Genomic DNA, 19,933 nt, shown 5'->3' with positions numbered 1-19,933 from the left:
ATTTCCTAATCTAATTCCCTCACCATCACCCGACTTAATTTGACTACATTCCATTATCCTTGTTTTCCTTTTGTTGATGTTCATCTTATATCCTCCTTTCAAGACACTGTCCATTCCGTTCAACTGCTCTTCTGGGTCTCTTGCTGTCTCTGACAGAATTACAATGTCATCGGCGAACCGCAAAGTTTTTATCTCTTCTTTATGGATTTTAATTCCTACTCCAAATTTTTCTTTTGTTTCCTTTACTGCTTGCTCAATATACAGATTGAATAACATCGGGGATAGGCTACAACCCTGTCTCATTCCCTTCCCAACTACTGCTTCCCTTTCATGCCCCTTGACTCTTATAACTGCTGTCTGGTTTCTGTCAAATTGTAAATAGTTATTTGCTCCCTGTATTTACCCCTTCCACCTTCAGAATTTTAAAGAGAGTATTCCAGTCAACATTGTCAAAAGCTTCCTTCAAGTCTACAAATGCTAGAAACGTACATTTGCCTTTCCTTAACCTACCTTCTAAGATAAGTCGTAGGGTCAGTATTGCCTCACATGTTCCAACATTTCTACGGAATCCAAACTGATCTTCCCTGAGGTAGTCTTCTACCAGTTTTTCCATTCATGTGCAAAAAATTTATGTTAGTATTTTGTAGCCGTGACTTATTAAACTGATAGCTCGGTAATTTTCACCCTGTCAACGCCTGTTTCCTTTGGAATTAGAATTCTTATAGTCTTCTTGAAGTTTGAGGGTATTTCGCCTGTCTCATACATCTTGCTCACCAGATGGTAGAGTTTTGTCAGGGCACAATTAAAAGCAAACATCAGTGATGGAAATTTTTGTAACCTTTAGTGTTTGTCTTTAATGCCTGGAACACAATTTCCACATAGTCTCATTGTAAATTCGGAAAATGGATCTTATGTAATACTTTTCAAAACCATGGCATCTTTTCTGCTGTTGCATTAAATACTGCTCACTTATTTGGTAACGCAGGCTAGGAAACAGATTTGTTACAGAAGAGGAAAGTGCAGAAATGATAGGGAAGAGTGTAGAGGATAAGGGAAACAGATGGCAGGCCAGCCCCTGCATCCATGCCCATCACAGTTACCTGCTCACGCGTAAGTGCACATCACATGAGAAGGATTTCTGTGCGCCTCTAGTCTTGTAGCTTTCGGAATTTCCAGTTGCTTTAACCTCCAAAAATCCAAAAGAATGTTATTCTGCTTATTCCAGAAGACTGCGCATAAATTGGCCTGTATGGCTATGTCTTGAACTACTTCAACAATATTATGAAAAGGATAAATGGCTACTCACCATAAAGATGACCCATAGAATTGCAGACAGGCACAACAAAGAAACTGTTACGTATTGAGCTTGCGGCAGAAGCCTCCTTCAGAAAGAAAAAGGAGGAGGAAGAGCTCAATGAACTACTACATTGTTGCAAGGTTTACATCACTACTCCGTCGACTTGGATTCCACCTCATAGTGGTAATACCACTTTTCATTTCCAGTGGTGGTGGTGGTGGTGATGTATGTGATCAGAAAGTTGACATCTTCAGCCTCATATTGGTCCAGCAGGTCCTGAAAAATTTCCATTGATTAGTGTTCACACACTCTTCGCAATAGCGAAGGTTGTGGAACTTCTCTGAGGCATTATACCAAACATTCAGCTTGTTATGAACATCCGTTTCACCTCCATTGAAACACATGAACCACTGCCTCACATTACTCATGTCTGCTGTATCATTTCCCTATGCTTCCCTATGTGTGTAGTTCGAAAAGTGACAGGTATAAGATGGCCACAACAGGTGGTAATGGACTACCCCACACCACACCATTTGCGATTTTCTAATATTTTATATCAAACAGGAATTAAGCTGACATGAGAAAATTCCTAAAAAGTGCAGTGAAACAGTTGTATTTTGCTGCTGTTAGCCTTTTTTATAATCTTAAAGATGATTTAAGTCCAGCATTCTATATGAATGTGACATGACATGTGGTACAAACTGTGAGAACAGTCGAGGAGTCGTGCAAGGAACGTTAGTGACACAGGGGAGTAAAACAGTCGGCTGTCACTAAGCACTGCCTTTTGAATATAATCATGAAATGAATTTTGAGAAGACGAGTATCATGGTGCAAATGCCTGGCTTCTTTTACAGTGTAATTAGGTTTCTGTGACAGTGTAACTAAGGAATCTACCGAACTACAGATGCAGGAAAATCTAACAAACCTCTGTGGAGGTTTCAATTTAACCAAGTCTTAGGGTCCAACACTCCTTTCGCTAACACATTGCTAGCCAGCTTATCTACTACAGCTGGAAAAGAGAGAGAGAATATGTGTTTCAGAGAATAGAAGTGTGGGCTCTGAAAAAGAAATGAACATCAAACAGCATTGTGGGCACGAGAAGTTGAACTCAGTTGTAACTATTGGCATAACACTAACACCACTTTACAGTCTCATTGGAGCTCAGATAGTGAGTACACATAACACCACCTGCTGGCAGTGCCTGAAGAAGATTGAATTGGTCATTGAAATATTGAGCATAAAAATGGAATTGACAACTTAACCTGGGACCACATAATTAACCAACAGGAAAAGAGCGCAAATATCCGAAAATTACACTGCATCAACATAATCTGGTTCGGACACTTCAAAGTCAATGCACAAAATTTGGAGGCATTAATTTTAAAATGATCCTCACAGCATTACACAGACCAGGCATGCTGCCGTACTGCTACACCGTGACAATCTTATAAATGCTTTTTAAATTGTATTTGTTTACTTCTGCCAGTAATTTTTTGTTAAGGGTATATCTCGTATCCAATTTTATATTGTGAATAATTTTTTCTTGTGCACACTCCAGTCACATTAATGTGACCACTGCTTATGTCTGATGTAAATGTGCGGTAACCGCTCACAGACAGCAGGTGGCAGCAATAGCTGCGGAGGGTATATAAAGCATGTTAGGGGGAATGTATAAAATAGTGCAGCTGTTGTCGTAATGCAGATTCATTTGACATGGAGAAGGGTATGATCATTGGCTTTTGCGCCAAAGGTGAAAGCATTTCTGAAATAGCGAAGTTTGTAAACTGTTTGCATGCTGCTGTAATTAAAATATACCATGCATGGCAAAATGGTGCTATTCGAAATTGGCTCTGAGGCAGCTGTGTGTACAGGCAAATCCTCATGCAACTGTTGAGAAAATGACCACCCAAATTAAAAAGCAGCCATTAACTGTCTCCTCGATGACCGTTCAGCAAACATTGGTGTTTATGGGCCTCCGGATCGTGCTGACTGCCGTTCATTGACTAAAAAGGCTGGAATTTGCACGCCTGTACTGAAACTGAATATCCACTAAGTAGCAAGAGGTGGTCTTCTCAGATGAATCGTGTTTTATGCCCCATCAGATGGCTGTTGGTGTGTGTACAGCCCTGCAACAATCGTCAAATGGCTCCATGCTGGAGGAGGGAATGTTATACTCTGGGAAATATTTTCATGATATTCCCTGGGTGATCTCGTAATTCTGGAAGGCACAGTCGATCAACACAAATATGCATCTAGCCTTGAGGACCATGTCCACCCCGGCATGCAGTTTGTTTTTTCCTCAACACGATAACATCTACCAGTAGGACAATGCAGCATTTCACACAGTTTGCAGTGTGCATGCATGGTTCGAAGAGCTTCATAATAAGTTCACTGCATTCCCCAGGCCACTAAACTCCCCAGAGTTAAACCCAATCAAGAACCTGTGAACATCTGGGATCAGATCCTCAAATGAGAAATCTAATGTAACTGGCCATGGCACTGGAGTCAGCGTGGCTCCACATCCCTGTCACTACTTCCAAAACCTCATTGACACTCTTTCTGTACACCTGGACTGCAAAAGGTGTTATTCAGGCTTCTGACATGTGATCATACATTTGCAAAAAATTAACCAGGTACATAATATTACATAGGTAATATAGTCTTCAATTCTACAACCAAAGCATGGATATGTTCTGAGTGCATCTGTTGGCCTGTTCAGTTGTACTTTAACAATGTAGTAATTTTCTTCTGCAGTAGGCAGCTGAGAAGAATGTCTGTTAGGCACGAGGTGGGGAGTGGGCAAGCAGTCTTTCCCCCACTCTCTTCTGCCCCACACCTGCCTGTGGTCTGTTACTAATTGAAAAGTTTTACTGCTCTAGTGGACTTCATTGTCATTGTCATTTTGTTTCATTGTTCGCTTTCATGGCATTACTGTTTCATATAATTTTCATGCACAGCATCAGTCTGAAAGAGGAGAATTCTAGTGAAACACATGCAGACATTATGTCCACATTGTAAGTGAGAAATAGGTGATGTTATAACTGCAAAACAAAAATGACAAAAAAGCATTTAACTAGTTGCACATGAGTACTAGTATTAATAAATTATTGATGTAGCAACTACTGATACCACGTACACACAGATAAAGAATTTAGTCCATTTTATTTCAGAAGAATTGAAGTAGTGAGAGAAGTAAATATATTACGTTGCTCAAACCTTTTCAAGCCAGTTACAGTTACAATGTTGATGTAATTATATTAATGAAACATTATTATATAATTGTGAGTTTTGTTGTTTATATCACACCAGACTCCCTGCTACATTCCCGTCATGCGCATTCTTCTAAGTTGCTGATAGTAGTTGTGCAAAGACATTAGTTTTATTTTGTAATTTAGTTTCCTAGTCTTTTACTGCCCCTTCTTTCTGTTTAATCACATCATCTGATGATGGCTTGCTATAAAAACTGGAACTGTTTATGATACCATTTGTGTTACTCAAGGCTGAAAAACTAATAAAAAATCATTGTAGCTTTAATTTAAATTGATAATATAAATGCCTGTTTAGTAATAACATGTAACACCTTAAATGAATATCCTTTGTATAACAGTCACAATTAAAGATGGTATCATTGTGTGACATATTCTTAGAGACATTGTAGTACTGAAGGCAAGAGTTGGAGATTTGATACATGGTGACATTAGCGTAGTGAGATTTTGTTCAGGAGTGTGGAAGAGAGAGGATTCATTTGGTATGTCTGAAGAAAATAGTGTACGGGAGTCATTTCAGGGTATTATAAAAAGTGCATATAGCAAAATCATCAGAAATATAATTATACATGTTGTAACCATTTTAGTCATGAGCTTGAAATTGCAAATTGTTCCAGAAGCCTGTACATCTCTGCAGAACTTGCGACATCTCTGCAGAACTTACGCTATTGTACGCACTGATTAATACCACAAACCATGTCATCAGAGTTGTTTTGTGGTTTCTGCAAGATCATATCCAAATTGAAAGCATCATTTTTTGTTGTAATCAACTTTGAAAGATTATTGTTCAGGTACAATTCTTGTATAAACTGCAGTTCTCTCTGTCATCCTTGTCTTGAAGCACTTTTAAATGGATTACACAAATGCAATCAAGCTTGTATTAACAAAGTTATGAAAAGGATAGATTGCTACTCACTGTAAACATGACACGTTGAATTGCAGACAGGCACAACAAAAAGACTGTTACACATTCGAGCTTTCGCCCAAAGCTGTATTCAGAAAGGAAAACACATACACATTCATGCAAGCAAGCACAGTTCATGCGCACATGACCTCTATCTCCAGCTGCTCCAACTTGGATTAACTGAGACACTGATGTGTGCTGCTGGTTGTTGTGAATTAATTTTCTCCAGTCTGACAAATTTTAAGCATGCCCAGCTAGAGTGACTGGTATGCTTAACTTTTACAAAGTTGTTATAAATTTTGTTCTTGTGTATATGTTCATGAATCCTTGTTAATTGTGCTCCAATCTAGCACAGAAAAGCACAGCTGTGAGCACCATAACACTGTAAAACAATTTATGTTGATCAATGAACTGGTTAACATAAAATGACTGTATGAAACTGGTGATGCAGAATGCAATTGGTAATTATTTGTAACTGTGTAAAAGTGAATGGTTTACAAGAGAGATCACCTGCATATCTCAGCAATTTTGTACAAGTGGTAGTTATCAGCAGGGGCCATACAGAGAGTAAACAGAAGGATTTGCACAATGTGGCTTAGACCACACGCTGTCAGTGATTCTAGTTGTATATGAAAACTGGGAGACATTATTCTTCTTAGGTGTTTAGCATTTCTACTGCTATTCTTCCTTTTCAGTGGAGTGTATTTAACTTTATAGTTACTGAAATTGGCTTTTAAGAGAAGTTATCTGTAGATGTCCAATAATATGCTTAAATATTTGGCATACATGGTGGTTATAATTAAACTTTCATTACTTGAGCCAGTGTATATGGTAAACTATTTACTGCACCCAACGTTATAGCAATGATGTTCACACTGTGCGTGTTCACACTGTGCGTGTTCACACTGTGTGCTGCAGGATTTGCGTTGTTAGTGTCCGATTTGCTGTTAGGCGCTGGTGCTGGGTGCTGGTGCTGGTATGTTGACGTAGTGTTCAATCACAAGAATCAATATGCATTACAATTGCAGTAAACATAAGTCTAGGCAAGGTTAACAAGGCTTTACTCATAGAGCTGTTTTACCGAAACAACAGTAATAGTGCTGCTGCTCTTCATGAATATCGAAGCATTGCTGAGGTCACTTGCTCACTCGTTAATACATTTGGAGAAAACTGAATCATTGGCTGATACCTCCAGATTGTGTGACCACTAAGATCACCTGATTCGAGCCTGTGTGAATTTTGGCTGTGGTTTTGCCTGAAGATCAGGGTTAATCCACAGGACACTAACAAATGTTGAAGGTTGAGGGTGAGCATAGCAAGGAAGGTAGCCAGCATCCCACCTGAAATGTTTCAGGCTGCAAGTGAGCAATCTTTAGTGTGGTTCCAGGCTGTTATGGATGCAGATGGTCATCACACTGGGCAATGTTCATAACCTGGAACATAAATATGACACACAGTCAACAAATATTGTCTTCTCTTGGGGAAATTGAAACGTGTTGCTTTCAGTAGTTTAGTCATTATTTTTCTTCCACTGTTCATGGGGGCTTTTTCAAGTAGTGAAAGTTTAATTATAACCACCCTGTAATAAAGAAGCAGGTCAATCACAGAAAAGTATTGACTTTTAGTTTGATTTTTTGGAACAAAATTGTTATGGAGCATCCAACTTCTGCCGAAACAATGGAAAATACAAGCAGAGATGGTGGTATCAAAATAAAATAATCTTGACTCTCTCTCTCTCTCTCTCTCTCTCTCTCTCTCTCTCTCTCTCTCTCTCTCTGTTTCTGTGTGTGTGTGTGTGTGTGTGTGTGTGTGTGTGTGAGAGAGAGAGAGAGAGAGAGAGAGAGAGAGAGAGAGAGAGAGAGAGAGAGAGAGAGAGAGAGAGAGAGAGAGAAGAAGAAGAAGAAGAAGAAGAAGAAGAAGAGGTATGGATGAAGGACAGTTTGTGAATATATGTGGGAAACAATATGCCAGAAAGAGGTGACATTCAAAACACATTTCTGACACTGTTGCAGAATGTTCCCCTGTCTGGTTGTGTGGTAGAACATATCTTAACCTCTAGACCATACAGTGTTGCGTCATTCACGTCACTGAAAATAAATTTCTGTAACCCTGACCAGCTTTTTGACAGACAATTACTTTGACCGGAACACACCAGGCAGCTTTGCGTAGTTGTTTTTCTGGGTCAGATTGTTCTTCTAAGGATGTCTGAAGATTTGCCTTTATCACAAAAGATAAAGTATATAATGCTAATTATTAAAGAAAATACTGCATTAAGCATCTATGTTCAGTGAAACACTGGGAACATTTTGAAAAAATTGTTGAGTGTAAAAACTAACACTCACAATGCTCAGTTATACAATGCAAGATAGTTGTTTTGTTGAAATTCGACAGCCAGAGAACACTTATTAGTCACACATGTTGGGAGAAGGTAGTTAAATTTTCAATATTTTAATGAAAACATATGTTTGTATATCAGAGTTAAAATAATTTTGAAGATTACTGCAGATCTCACAACTCACAGTTCTCATGAAATTAATCACACAAGTATGATAGAAGTCATAAATAATAACATGAAATGAAACTCCTCCGCAGATATTTGATTATTATAAGAACAGACCAACACTGACCTTGTGGCTGAAATGCCGAATAGTAAAATATACATGAAAGTAGTGGATACAGTCCTATTGGAACTTCACTTCATTGTCTCTCTTTGTAAACTGTTAGTCACTTCAATTGTAATTTGTGTTTGCCATGTCCTGAAAAGTATGCGTAGTGAAATTAGTATAGAACTAAAGGTGAAGTGCTGGGCAGCAAGTCGTCTTGAAGCTTTGAGAGTAGGCTTTTGCATCCATCTTCAAGCAGCTGCCATTTCTGGTTTTCAGCATATCTGTGACACTACACTCATTGACAAATCAAACAACCTGTGGCCATTAAAGCTTCTTTTCTGTGTACAAGAGGCACCCAAAAGAACTAAACTAATTTTTTGGTGGTCAGAGCGTTTGTAGTATTGCATTTTGCCACTAGGAGCACTTAAAGTGTACATTCCAGAGTTATGAAGCCAAGTGCCATAGCTGAAGGAAGACAGGATTAGTTTAGGCAGCGCTTATAGTGATAACTACTTAGTGTGATAGCTGTTTTTGCAATATTGGACAGTTTGGAATGATGAAATTATGCTTTTTGCTCAGAAAATGGGAGGATAGAAACCCTTGAAATGTTAAAAATAAAATACAATACAATGCTATGGGGAAAGCTGAAGTTTTTGAGTAATTGTCTCATGAAAATGAAAACATTCATGCAATCACCAACAAAGTTCGACAACATGCCATTGAAGAAATTGTGGAGCTGTCGATAGTGACCTGGAGTTAAATGCAGCAATTTGTGGCAGAAGATTTGGAAACAAAAAAGGTGACTGCCAAATTCGTGCCACAACTGCTGACTGCTGAACAAAAACAAGGTCGCATGGAAGCATGCTGCGCTTGGAAAGAAGAGCCCTGAAATGATCCAAGCTTTTTGTCAAAAATTATCACAGGTGACAAAACTTTGTGCTATGCTTTTGATCCTGAATCAAAGCAAAAATCGAGGCAGTAGAAGACTTCAAGTTTGCCTCTCCCCAAGGAAGCTCATCAGGTGAAATCAAACAATAAAACAATACTGACACACGCCCCCCCCCCCCCCTTTCTGATGTGAGAGGAGTCGTCCATTCAGAGCATATTCTACAGGAGTAGACAGGCTTTCTGCTTGGAAGTTTTGAAAAGATTGTGCAACAGTGTGCTGCAGAAGTGGCCTGGTTTGTGGCAGTTGGATGACAGGCTTTTCCATCATGATAATGCCTCTGCTGACACACACCGCTGTCTGCATGACAATTCTAAAATGGTATGATTCCTGTTCCCCAGCCCCTATACTTGCCCGACCTTTTCCCATGCGACATTTTATTCATTTATTTATTTTCTTCTTCCTAGAACAAAAACAGGCATGAAAGGAAATTTGAAGAAAACAAGACAAACGCTCTGCCAAGCATCACAAAAAAATGAATTTAAACAATTTTTTGAAAATGGAATAAAAGATCAGACAAGTGTATTATTGCAAGTGGACAGTAATTTGGAGGGTATTGGAGGTTGTGCTTAAAATGTGAAAAAACAGTTTGGTTTCTTTTGGGTACCCTGTCCTATGTGTTCAGTACCTGCTGATAATGCTATTGTGTGTAGATATGAGCATATCACCTACGCGCTGCTACCAGTGTCAGCGTTTCAATCACACTTCGGGTGTGATTGATTGACTCTCTTCGTAAACTGTTAGTCACTTCAATTATAATTTGTGTTCGTCATGTCCTGAAAAGTACATGTAAAGAGATTACTGTAGAACTAAAGTTGAAGTGTTTGTCAGCAAGTCTTCTTGAAACTATATAAGTAGGCTTGGCACCTCTCTTCAGGTTCAGGTTTTTCAGCATCTCCGTGACAGTCACCAACAAATCAAACAACCTGTGACATAAGTGCTTCCTTTCTGTGTATATGTTCAGTATCTGCTGATAGTGCTATTGAGATTTGCACAATTTCACATTCCTGAATATTTGAAACAAGTTGCTAATTGTTGCACCACTTTGAAATTCCATCAAAATGTGGCTAAATATGTGTACAGCTTTTTTCAGATAGCACTTGATTATAAATAAATGCATCATCTGAAAATGTTTGATGTTACTGTTATAATTATCTGTCAGGTCACTCATATATAACACAAACAGCAAGGGTCTTATTGCACAGCAGAGAAAGTGGTATACAAACTGATTTTCACTCTTATTGATTCCTTGTGAGTAATATGTTGGTGTACTATTCTTTTGTTGCAGACATTGCGGCAGTACAAAGAGACACACAATGAGTCTGAAATACTTATGTCTGCCCTTTCTGCAATGCAAGATAAAAATGCGCATCTGGAAAACAGCCTGAGTGCAGAAACTCGAATAAAGTTAGATCTCTTCTCAGCATTAGGAGAAGCGAAACGACAGCTGGAGATTCGAGAAAGTAAGTAAAGGGTGGTTTATATAGAATGTGAAAACATTTTGCTACTTTACTGTATGTGTCTTCTCATCCCATTAGGCTTTCTTGATAAGTGTTACTTTGGGAATACCACATAATATTGCTGGTTGTTAAAAGCATTTGACTGGGTTCTGAAAATATTTTTGTACTTTGAGAAGAAACATAGTTTACACCGAGAGTAACTATTTTGAGGGAATGAAATATAAATGTCAGATATACTGTCCATTTATAGAAAGGCAGTATGTTTCAATAAGAAGAAGGCAGAGTTGATACTGCCATAGTTTCAGGCTTCTTTTGTGATTTAAGTGTGAAACATAAATAAAAATGAAAAATTAAGTAATTAGCAGTAGAAGTAATTGTTGCTACTAGAAACAATGCTTGTGTCATGTATTGAGCACAGGAAGTCTTAGATTATTCCTTCCTGAGCTCTGCTTTTAAACAATAGGGAATTGTTTAGAAATCTTTGCTGAGAAAATTCAACAAGAGCATTGTCAGAAGACACAGAGTTGCGTGTAGACACAGTTCTACTGCAGTTCAGATAACACATGCATCACATTTTGCAAGCGAAATAGCATAAAAAGTGGAAATTACTTTAGAGTTGTAGTATATAGGACAGTAAGAGTCTTGTTAGCAGCACACAGATTCACATCAAAATTCTAATGATGTATGGACCAAATGCAGTGCTCCATCCAGCTGTACTGAAATGGTTCCTACAATTTGACCAAGGCCTCACAGATTAGTGTGATACTGATTATGAAGGAATGACATCGACCAAAGATAAGTGTCCAGGTGATGGAGGAACTAATTCTCAGCAATCACAGAGTGACGTTATCATGGGTATTGCGCTGCAGGTTTCATCTCATTGGCAGTACTCATTCCATTGGCAGAGCTCGTCTACAGAATTGTAAATAGTGCTCATGCTGTGTTCTGTGATCACTGTCACCTGCTCACAAAGGCACAAGGTTTATGAAATCTCTGATCTTGCTTGAGCATTACTCCATATAAGACAATGATTTCCTAGGCCACAACATAATGGACAACTAAACACGGGTCCATCACTTCACACCTGCAACAAAGTGAGTGTTTTTAGAATTTGATCCACAACTTGTTGCATCTGCTGTCAGCAGAGGTGGTCATGGCAACCCCCCCCCCCCTCAAGGGGGTAGTTAGCGCCTGCGTCCGGAGACGGACGGTCCCACGACCTATATTTGTGGTCTTTTTGGTTTTTTACTTCTCGTTTCTTCCTTCTTTGGTTGGTTCCTTTCTTTGTTCTTCTCCATCTCACTGTCTTCCTTACTCTTTCCCTTGCCTTCTTCTCCTTGCCTTCTTCTCCTTGCCTTCGTCTCCTTGCCTTCGTCTCCTTGCCTTCGTCTCCTTGCCTTCGTCTCCTTGCCTTCGTCTCCTTGCCTTCGTCTCCTTGCCTTCGTCTCCTTGCCTTCGTCTCCTTGCCTTCGTCTCCTTGCCTTCGTCTCCTTGCCTTCGTCTCCTTGCCTTCGTCTCCTTGCCTTCGTCTCCTTGCCTTCGTCTCCTTGCCTTCGTCTCCTTGCCTTCTCTGGTCTCCGCTTCGGCGTTTGAGTCAGTCTGTCCTCTCTCTCTTCCTTTTCCTCTTCTTCCCTCCTCCCTGTGCGCGCCTGAAGGCCGACCCACGCGTTCGCACGCGTAGCCGGTGATGGGGTAACGCGTAATTCCCCGCCCTGGGTAGACAAGTAAGGCATGCACGTACCCCCTGGTAAAGGCCAGGCCCAGGGAGGGGTGATTGCCTGAGCTGATACCTTCTGACCATGCCGATTGGTCCCTCCGTCTGTTTCTCGGGAGGTGTGACCTGAGGTGTAAACATTCACCTAAGACGGGAATGCCCTCTGAGAGGGTCCCCATAACGAAGGAGCGCTCCATCGGAGACACTGGCAATCACGGGGGATTCCTCCGCAATGGATTTCTCTTCTTCTCTCTCGACTTCTGCCCACAAACGGAAACATGACCAGCCCCCAGTGACAAAAGTACTACCGCCTACCCCACAGTTCCTCGTCATTTCTCAATCTGAGGACGGAAAGGATTTTTCCTCTGTCAACCCTTTCGTTATCCAGAAGGGCGTAGATGCCGTAGCCGGTACTGTTAAGTCTTGTACGAGGTTGTGTAATGGTACCTTGTTGCTCGAAACTGAGAGCGCCTTTCAGGCACAGAAACTGCTTCGAGCCACACTCCTGTACACGTTCCCTGTCCGGGTGGAGGCTCGCCGAACTTTGAATTCGTCTCGTGGTGTGGTCTATACTAGATCCCTCGACGGATTGACTGACGAGGAGATTCAGTCTTTCCTCGCTGAGCAGGGCGTGACGGCTGTCCATAGGGTCATGAAAAAGGTCAACAATGACCTTGTACCGACCCGGACACTTTTCTTGACCTTTGATAGTGTTAAGCTGCCATCGCGCATCAAAGCGGGCTACGAGGTTGTTTCTGTTCGCCCCTATGTCCCAACACCTACGGGCTGCTACCAGTGTCAGCGTTTCAATCACACTCGACAGTCTCGTTCCAATGCGGCTAAATGTGTCACATGTGGCAGGGATGCCCATGAGGGTGACTGTCCACCTCCGTGTCCTCGTTGTGTGAACTGTCAGGGTGACCATGCAGCATCCTCCCGCGACTGTCCCGTCTATAAGGAAGAACGCTGTATCCAAGAAATTCGGGTCAAAGAGAAAGTGTCCACCTCGGCTGCTCGCAAGCTATTGGCTAGTAGGAAGCCCACGCTGCTCCCAGCGGGGAAATACAGTACTGTCTTCGCCTCTCCTCAGACTACCAGGGAGGTGGCAACCCAGACATGCGATCTGACCTTCAGCACCACTGTCGTCCGTTCGGCCACTGCTAAGATGGCGCGGTCGACGTCTCCTCTTCCTCCCATCACCCCCCAGACACCAGCCCCTTCATCAGCTTCTGCTAAGACGAAGACCCAGAAGTCAGATGCACGGGCCTTCAAGAAGGAACCGTCCCATGCAGACTTCCTACATACCTCGACCTCCCAGCCATCGACCGGTACTTCCACCAAACGACCTTCCAAGAAGGCTCATAGGAAGCACAGTTCTCCTTCTCCGCCTCGGCGCATTTCTTCTCCTGCGCCACCCAGCGGTTGCCGCCCCAGGCCGTCATCCGTTTCGCCTGGCCACACCGCTGGTAGCCGAACATCTGGCCGTTCACCGGCGGAGGAAGCTCCCCCTCCCGGCCATCTTACCAAGATGGCCGATGAACCTATAGAACCAATGGATGATGACTGTCCGCCTACTGATAGCGGCGGCAGTGCTCGCTCGAAGCCAGACCCTCAGCGGCCTTCGAGGTGACCCCTTCTTTCATCTTCCTTTTCTTCTTACGATGGCACTTATTCACTGGAATATTCGCAGCATTCGCTCCAACCGAGAGGACTTGAAGTTGCTGCTCCGCTTGCACCGTCTGCTCGTCGTAGCCCTCCAGGAAACGAAGCTACGCCCATGCGATCAAATTGCCTTGGCACACTACACCTCTGTGCGTTTTGACCTACCCTCTGTGGTAGGTATCCCGGCTCATGGAGGGGTTATGTTGCTGGTCCGGGATGATATTTACTACGATCCCATCACGTTGCACACCGGCCTGCAGGCAGTTGCCATCCGAATTACTCTCCCCACTTTTACATTTTCCATTTGTACCGTTTACTCTCCATCGTCGTCTGCCATTACCAGGGCAGACATGATGCAAATTATTGCTCAGCTACCTGCACCATTTTTGTTAACTGGAGACTTCAATGCCCACCATCCCCTTTGGGGCTCTCCAGCATCCTGCCCGAGGGGCTCCCTGTTAGCAGACCTTTTCAACCAGCTCAATCTTGTCTGCCTCAATACTGGCGACCCTACTTTTCTTTCGGACACATCTCACACCTATTCCCATGTAGACCTCTCTATATGTACTACCCAACTTGCACGCCGGTTTGAGTGGTATGCACTTTCTGATACATATTCGAGCGACCACTTCCCGTGTGTTATCCATCTCCTGCAGCATACCCCCTCTCCGTGCTCTTCTAGTTGGACCATCTCCAAAGCAGACTGGGGGCTCTTCTCTTCCAGGGCGACCTTTCAGGATCAAACCTTCACAAGCTGCGATCGTCAGGTCGCACACCTCACGGAAGTCATTCTCACTGCTGCTGAATATTCCATCCCTCACCCTACTTCTTCTCCACGTCGCGTACCGGTCCCCTGGTGGACCGCAGCATGTAGAGACGCTTTATGTGCTCGTCGACGTGCTTTACGCACCTTTAAACGCCACCCTACAGTGGCGAATTGTATCAATTATAAACGGTTACGTGCACAGTGTCGTCGTATTATTAAAGAAAGCAAGAAAGCCAGCTGGGCTGCTTTCACAAGCACCTTCAACAGTTTTACTCCTTCTGTTGTCTGGGTTAGCCTGCGCCGGCTATCTGGCACTAAGGTCCACTCACCAGTTTCTGGCTTGACGGTCGCGAATGACGTCCTTGTGGCCCCTGAGGATGTCTCCAATGCCTTCGGCCGCTTTTTCGCAGAGGTTTCGAGCTCCGCTCATTACCACCCTGCCTTCCTCCCCCGCAAACAGGCAGAGGAGGCTAGGCCACCTAACTTCCGCTCCTCGAATCGTGAAAGTTATAATGCCCCGTTCACCATGCGGGAACTCGAAAACGCACTTGGCCGGTCACGGTCCTCCGCTCCAGGGCCTGATTCTATTCATATTCAGATGCTGAAGAACCTTTCTCCTGCGGGTAAAGGTTTTCTTCTTCGTACTTACAATCCCATCTGGATTGAGGGACATGTTCCCGCATGCTGGCGCAAGTCTATTGTTGTCCCGATACCTAAGCCAGGGAAGGACAGGCACTTGCCTTCCAGTTATCGACCCATCTCGCTTACCAGCTGTGTCTGTAAAGTGATGGAGTGAATGGTTAACTCTCGTTTGGTTTGGCTGCTCGAGTATCGACGCCTACTTTCCAATGTACAATGTGGATTTCGTAGGCGCCGCTCTGCTGTTGACCATCTGGTTACCTTGTCGACCTTCATTACGAATAACTTCTTGCAGAAGCGCCCGACTGCGGCTGTCTTCTTTGATTTGGAGAAGGCTTACGACACCTGTTGGAGGGCGGGCATTCTCCGCACCATGCATACATGGGGCCTTCGCGGTCGCCTCCCTCTTTTTATTCGTTCCTTTTTAATGGATCGACTGTTCAGGGTACGTGTGAGTTCTGTCCTGTCACACCTTTCGCCAGGAGAATGGGGTGCCACAGGGCTCAGTTTTGAGCGTCGCTCTCTTTGCCATAGCGATCAATCCAATAATGGATTGCCTCCCAGCTGATGTATCAGGCTCCCTTTTCGTGGACGATTTTACCATCTACTGCAGCGCGCAGCGTACATGTTTCCTGGAGCGCTGTCTTCAGCGTTCTCTTGACCGTCTTTACTCCTGGAGTGTCGCCAATGGCTTCCATTTTTCTGCTGAGAAGACGGTCTGTATTAACTTCTGGCGCTACAAAGAGTTTCTCCCACCGTCCTTACGACTCGGTCCCGTTGCTCTCCCATTCGTGGAGACAACAAAATTTTTAGGTCTTACATTTGACAGGAAACTTAGCTGGTCTCCACATGTGTCATATTTGGCTGCCCGTTGTACCCGTTCTCTAAATGTCCTCCGTGTTCTCAGTGGTATGTCGTGGGGAGCGGATCGAACCGTCCCACTTCGCCTATATCGGTCAATCGTCCGCTCCAAGCTGGATTATGGGAGCTTTGTATACTCCTCTGCACGGCCATCCATCTTACACCGCCTCAACTCCATACAACATCGGGGTTTACGACTTGCGATCGGAGCGTTTTATACTAGTCCCGTTGAGTCTTCATGCTGATGCTGGTGAATTGCGATATACTGCTTTGTCGGTACGCCTGTCGGCTACTGGGAATGCCCGACCACCCGTCTTATCGTTCCTTTTTTGACGACTTTCTCGATCGTCAATACGGGTTGTATGTCTCTGCCCTGCTACCCCCTGGAGTTCGCTTTCGTTGCCTCCTTCAACACCTTAATTTTTCACTCCCTGCGACCTTTCGAGTGGGCGAGAGCCACACGCCACCTTGGCTCCAGGCTCAGGTTTGCGTTCACCTTGACCTCAGCTCGCTCCCAAACGAGGTTACCCCCGGTTCCGTCTACCACTCCCGTTTTGTCGAACTTCGTTCGAAGTTCATTAATATGACCTTCATTTATACAGATGGCTCTAAGACCAATGACGGGGTCGGGTGTTCTTTTATTGGCGGGGCACAAAGTTTCAAATACCGGCTCCATGGCCATTGTTCGGTCTTCACAGCTGAGCTCTTTGCCCTCTACCAGGCTGTTCTTTACATCTGCCACCACCGACATTCTGCTTATGTCATCTGCTCCGATTCCCTGAGCGCCATCCAGAGCCTCAGTGATCCGTACCCGGTTCACCCTTTCGTGCACCGGATCCAACGCTCTCTTCAGCAGCTGGTGGATGACGGTTCTCCGGATAGCTTTATGTGGGTTCCTGGCCATGTCGGTATCCCTGGGAACGAAGCTGCAGATGCCACGGCCAAAGCTGCGGTCCTCCAGCCTCGGACAGCTTTTTGTTGTGTCCCTTCGTCAGATTGTAGCAGGGTCATTTGTCGGCGCATTTTATCGCTGTGGCATGCTGAATGGGATGCACTTACAGACAACAAGCTTCGGGCCTTGAAACCTCTTCCCGCGGCTTGGATGTCCTCCTCACGCCCTTCTCGGCAGGAGGAGGTAGTTTTGGCCCGGTTACGAATTGGACACTGCTGGTTCAGCCATCGCCATCTGCTGGCGGCTGCGCCGGCGCCGTTCTGCCCATGTGGGCAATTGCTGACGGTCCGCCACATTTTAACATCCTGTCCGGATTTTAACACACTGCGTCTTGATCTTGGCCTGCCATGTACTCTAGATGCCATTTTAGCGGATGACCCACGAGCAGCTGCTCGCGTTCTTCATTTTATCAACTTGACAACCCTCTCTAAGGACATTTGATTATGCTGTTTTTTTAATCCTATGCCTGTCAGTCTGTCTTTTATCGTGTTTTCCGTTTCGTTGCTGTTTTAAACTTGTGACTCGCGGTGCATTCCTAACGTAGTCTGGGCGCTAATGACCGTTGAAGTTGTGCCCCCTAAAACCACAAAAAGGACAGAAATATTTGTTTTATATATAAAAATAGAAAAAGCCTTTTCTTGCTGCACTGTATTTTATTTCTCCCAAATGTGTTTCGTCTTTTTCACTTTGACGTCATCAGTAGGATCTAGAATGATAAGAGTTCTGTTTCATTATGTATAGTTCATGTCTCATTTTTTATGCAAATAAGTGATTACTTACAGTTCTTTGCATTTTTGTTTGGCATCTGCGTTTCCTCTCATCTGATCACTTGGTGGAGGTCGCACTATGGCTCTGTTTATGAGACAGAAGCATGTTTTTATCTTCCGAACTTTTTTCTTCTCACTTTTCATCTTTTATAGTTGTAATGCACTATCAATCTTCTGTCAGTAGTTATAGATATTCGATCAAATGTGTATAATTATTGTGGTTAGGCTTACAGAATTGGTATCTTAACAATGAAGCCTCATATAATACCGTCAAAATTTTTTTTTTCAGATGTCATTCGAGCTCAAGAAAAAGAAATCGAACAGCTGAAATGCAAGATCGCACAGGTTTTAGCAATAATGCCCACTGATTCATTTGGTCCAGAGCAGCCTAGTTGCCCTGGAACATCAAAACTGTGTGTAATAGAGACTCAGAGCTCGTGTGTCACTTGCAATGTCTCTAATTTAGATCCGAATGCTACTGCTTATACGCCAAAGAACAGTCTTATAGCTTCCACTAAAGGGTGAAATGTGATATGAATGTTTTGGAATTGTCTTTTAGCAATGTCAAATTCTTAGTGTCTTTATTCTCACAATTTTTGTGTTGTGAACAATCACAGTAAAATTTTTGAATAAGTACTACATCATTCTGAAGAAATGGAAGTTATTTAATACTAGGAAAGCTTTTTATAACATCAGTTACCAAAATCTGTATGTCTTTTTTTATTAGTTTTTTTCGTTATTTATACTTACAGAGACTGCATTTTGTTTGAACAGCTGTAAATAATTTTGTAAGAATTTATCCTTTTTTTCCATTATTTGCACTGACGATAGATCATTTGTTTTTTTTTTTTTTTTTGCGAGAATGGACTGAACTTTTCTCTGTTTCTTTTTATTAAATTTTTCTTTGCATAAAAGAGTATTCTCTTTTTCTTATGCAGAATATCCATACACAGTACACAGAATGTTTATCACAAGATGTAATGTATATTTAATTCGTCCAATTGACTTGAAGTTTGATGCTTCAAATTTAGGGGCAACTGTAAGCTTTGTCCAACCAACATTTGAGATGTAAACACACTCAGTGTTCTCTTTGTTGCACAATTCTTTGTCTGGTGTGTAAAGAATTAGTATCTTTGGATTAAACTCTTGATCATCATCATATGCTTATTACTATATGTGCAAAACTCCCAAGTGCAAATACAGACCACTGTTGCAAAGTCATAATCTCGTATCCAAGAATATTGATCACAGAATCTATTAAGAACAGTGTTTATGACACAACTGATAAGATATATTTCTTCATTGAAGTTTTTGGTAAGTGAAGAAAGAACTAATTTTTCACACATATCTGAATTTCAATGTAAAATTGAATTTGGTAGTAAAAGTGTATAAGTTAACATGTTGAATTGAAACATATTCAGGTAAAGTACCAATAAGAAGTTTCTGTCTTAAATTACAGTAGTTCAGAACAAAAATTTGCATGCTGCACATTAAGCGTTTTTATTTACCTTGTGCACTGAGACGCGTTTCACCTTAGTTGCAAGGCGTCTTCAGTGGGTGTCAGATCAGCATCTGATTCTTTATTTTTACGCCAAACAGCTTTCTCTCAGGTGGCAGACTGGTTGAAAGTCGGCAGATTTCCCTGTGGTCACTGTTTTCAACATAAACCACATTAACTGACATTTTCTGTATGTCTTAAATGTCCAGTGTATCGGACTTAATAAATTCTTTAGGGTATTTATTGTACCTGCTTCGTTGTGGAAGTTTTTTACTATCCAGCACCAGAAAGAAGTGGCAGTGTCAGTGGTGAGTATGGTGTAGCTTTCATTTTACAGATTGTAGACTGCTTGCATTACAGTTATTGCCAATGGACAAGAATACTCCACAACTGCTGCTAAGCTAACTTCACTGACATTGTATGCTCAGTGCTTCAACCTTGATATCAAAACTCACTCATGACCTGTGCTAGTAAACAAGTAATAATGTTGAGCAAGTGATCATGGGTCACCTACAAGTTAAGAGCCATAAAACATGAAAGGTAAGCAACAGCTGAGAAAGGAGAAGATAGGATCATAACCTATCCCTGATATCAT

At 42.5% G+C, this 19,933-nt stretch overlaps 1 protein-coding gene across 1 annotated transcript in view; it reads left to right on the top strand.

Moving 5' to 3' along the window:
* LOC124615932 (macoilin-1) overlaps window positions 1-18,656 on the top strand; it is a 178,455-nt gene extending 159,799 nt beyond the window's left edge. The window contains exons 13-14 of the mRNA XM_047144118.1: window positions 10,308-10,482; window positions 18,130-18,656. Coding sequence (XP_047000074.1) covers window positions 10,308-10,482; window positions 18,130-18,365 — 411 coding nt within the window. The 3' untranslated portion in view covers window positions 18,366-18,656. The remainder of the gene's footprint in view (window positions 1-10,307; window positions 10,483-18,129) is intronic.
* The last annotated feature ends 1,277 nt before the right edge of the window (window positions 18,657-19,933 follow it).

Source organism: Schistocerca americana, chromosome 5 (assembly GCF_021461395.2).
Source record: "Schistocerca americana isolate TAMUIC-IGC-003095 chromosome 5, iqSchAmer2.1, whole genome shotgun sequence".
Taxonomy (NCBI): Eukaryota; Metazoa; Arthropoda; class Insecta; order Orthoptera; family Acrididae; genus Schistocerca; species Schistocerca americana.
Note: the sequence above shows the minus strand (reverse complement) of the source record. Positions and strands in the feature narration are given on the sequence as shown.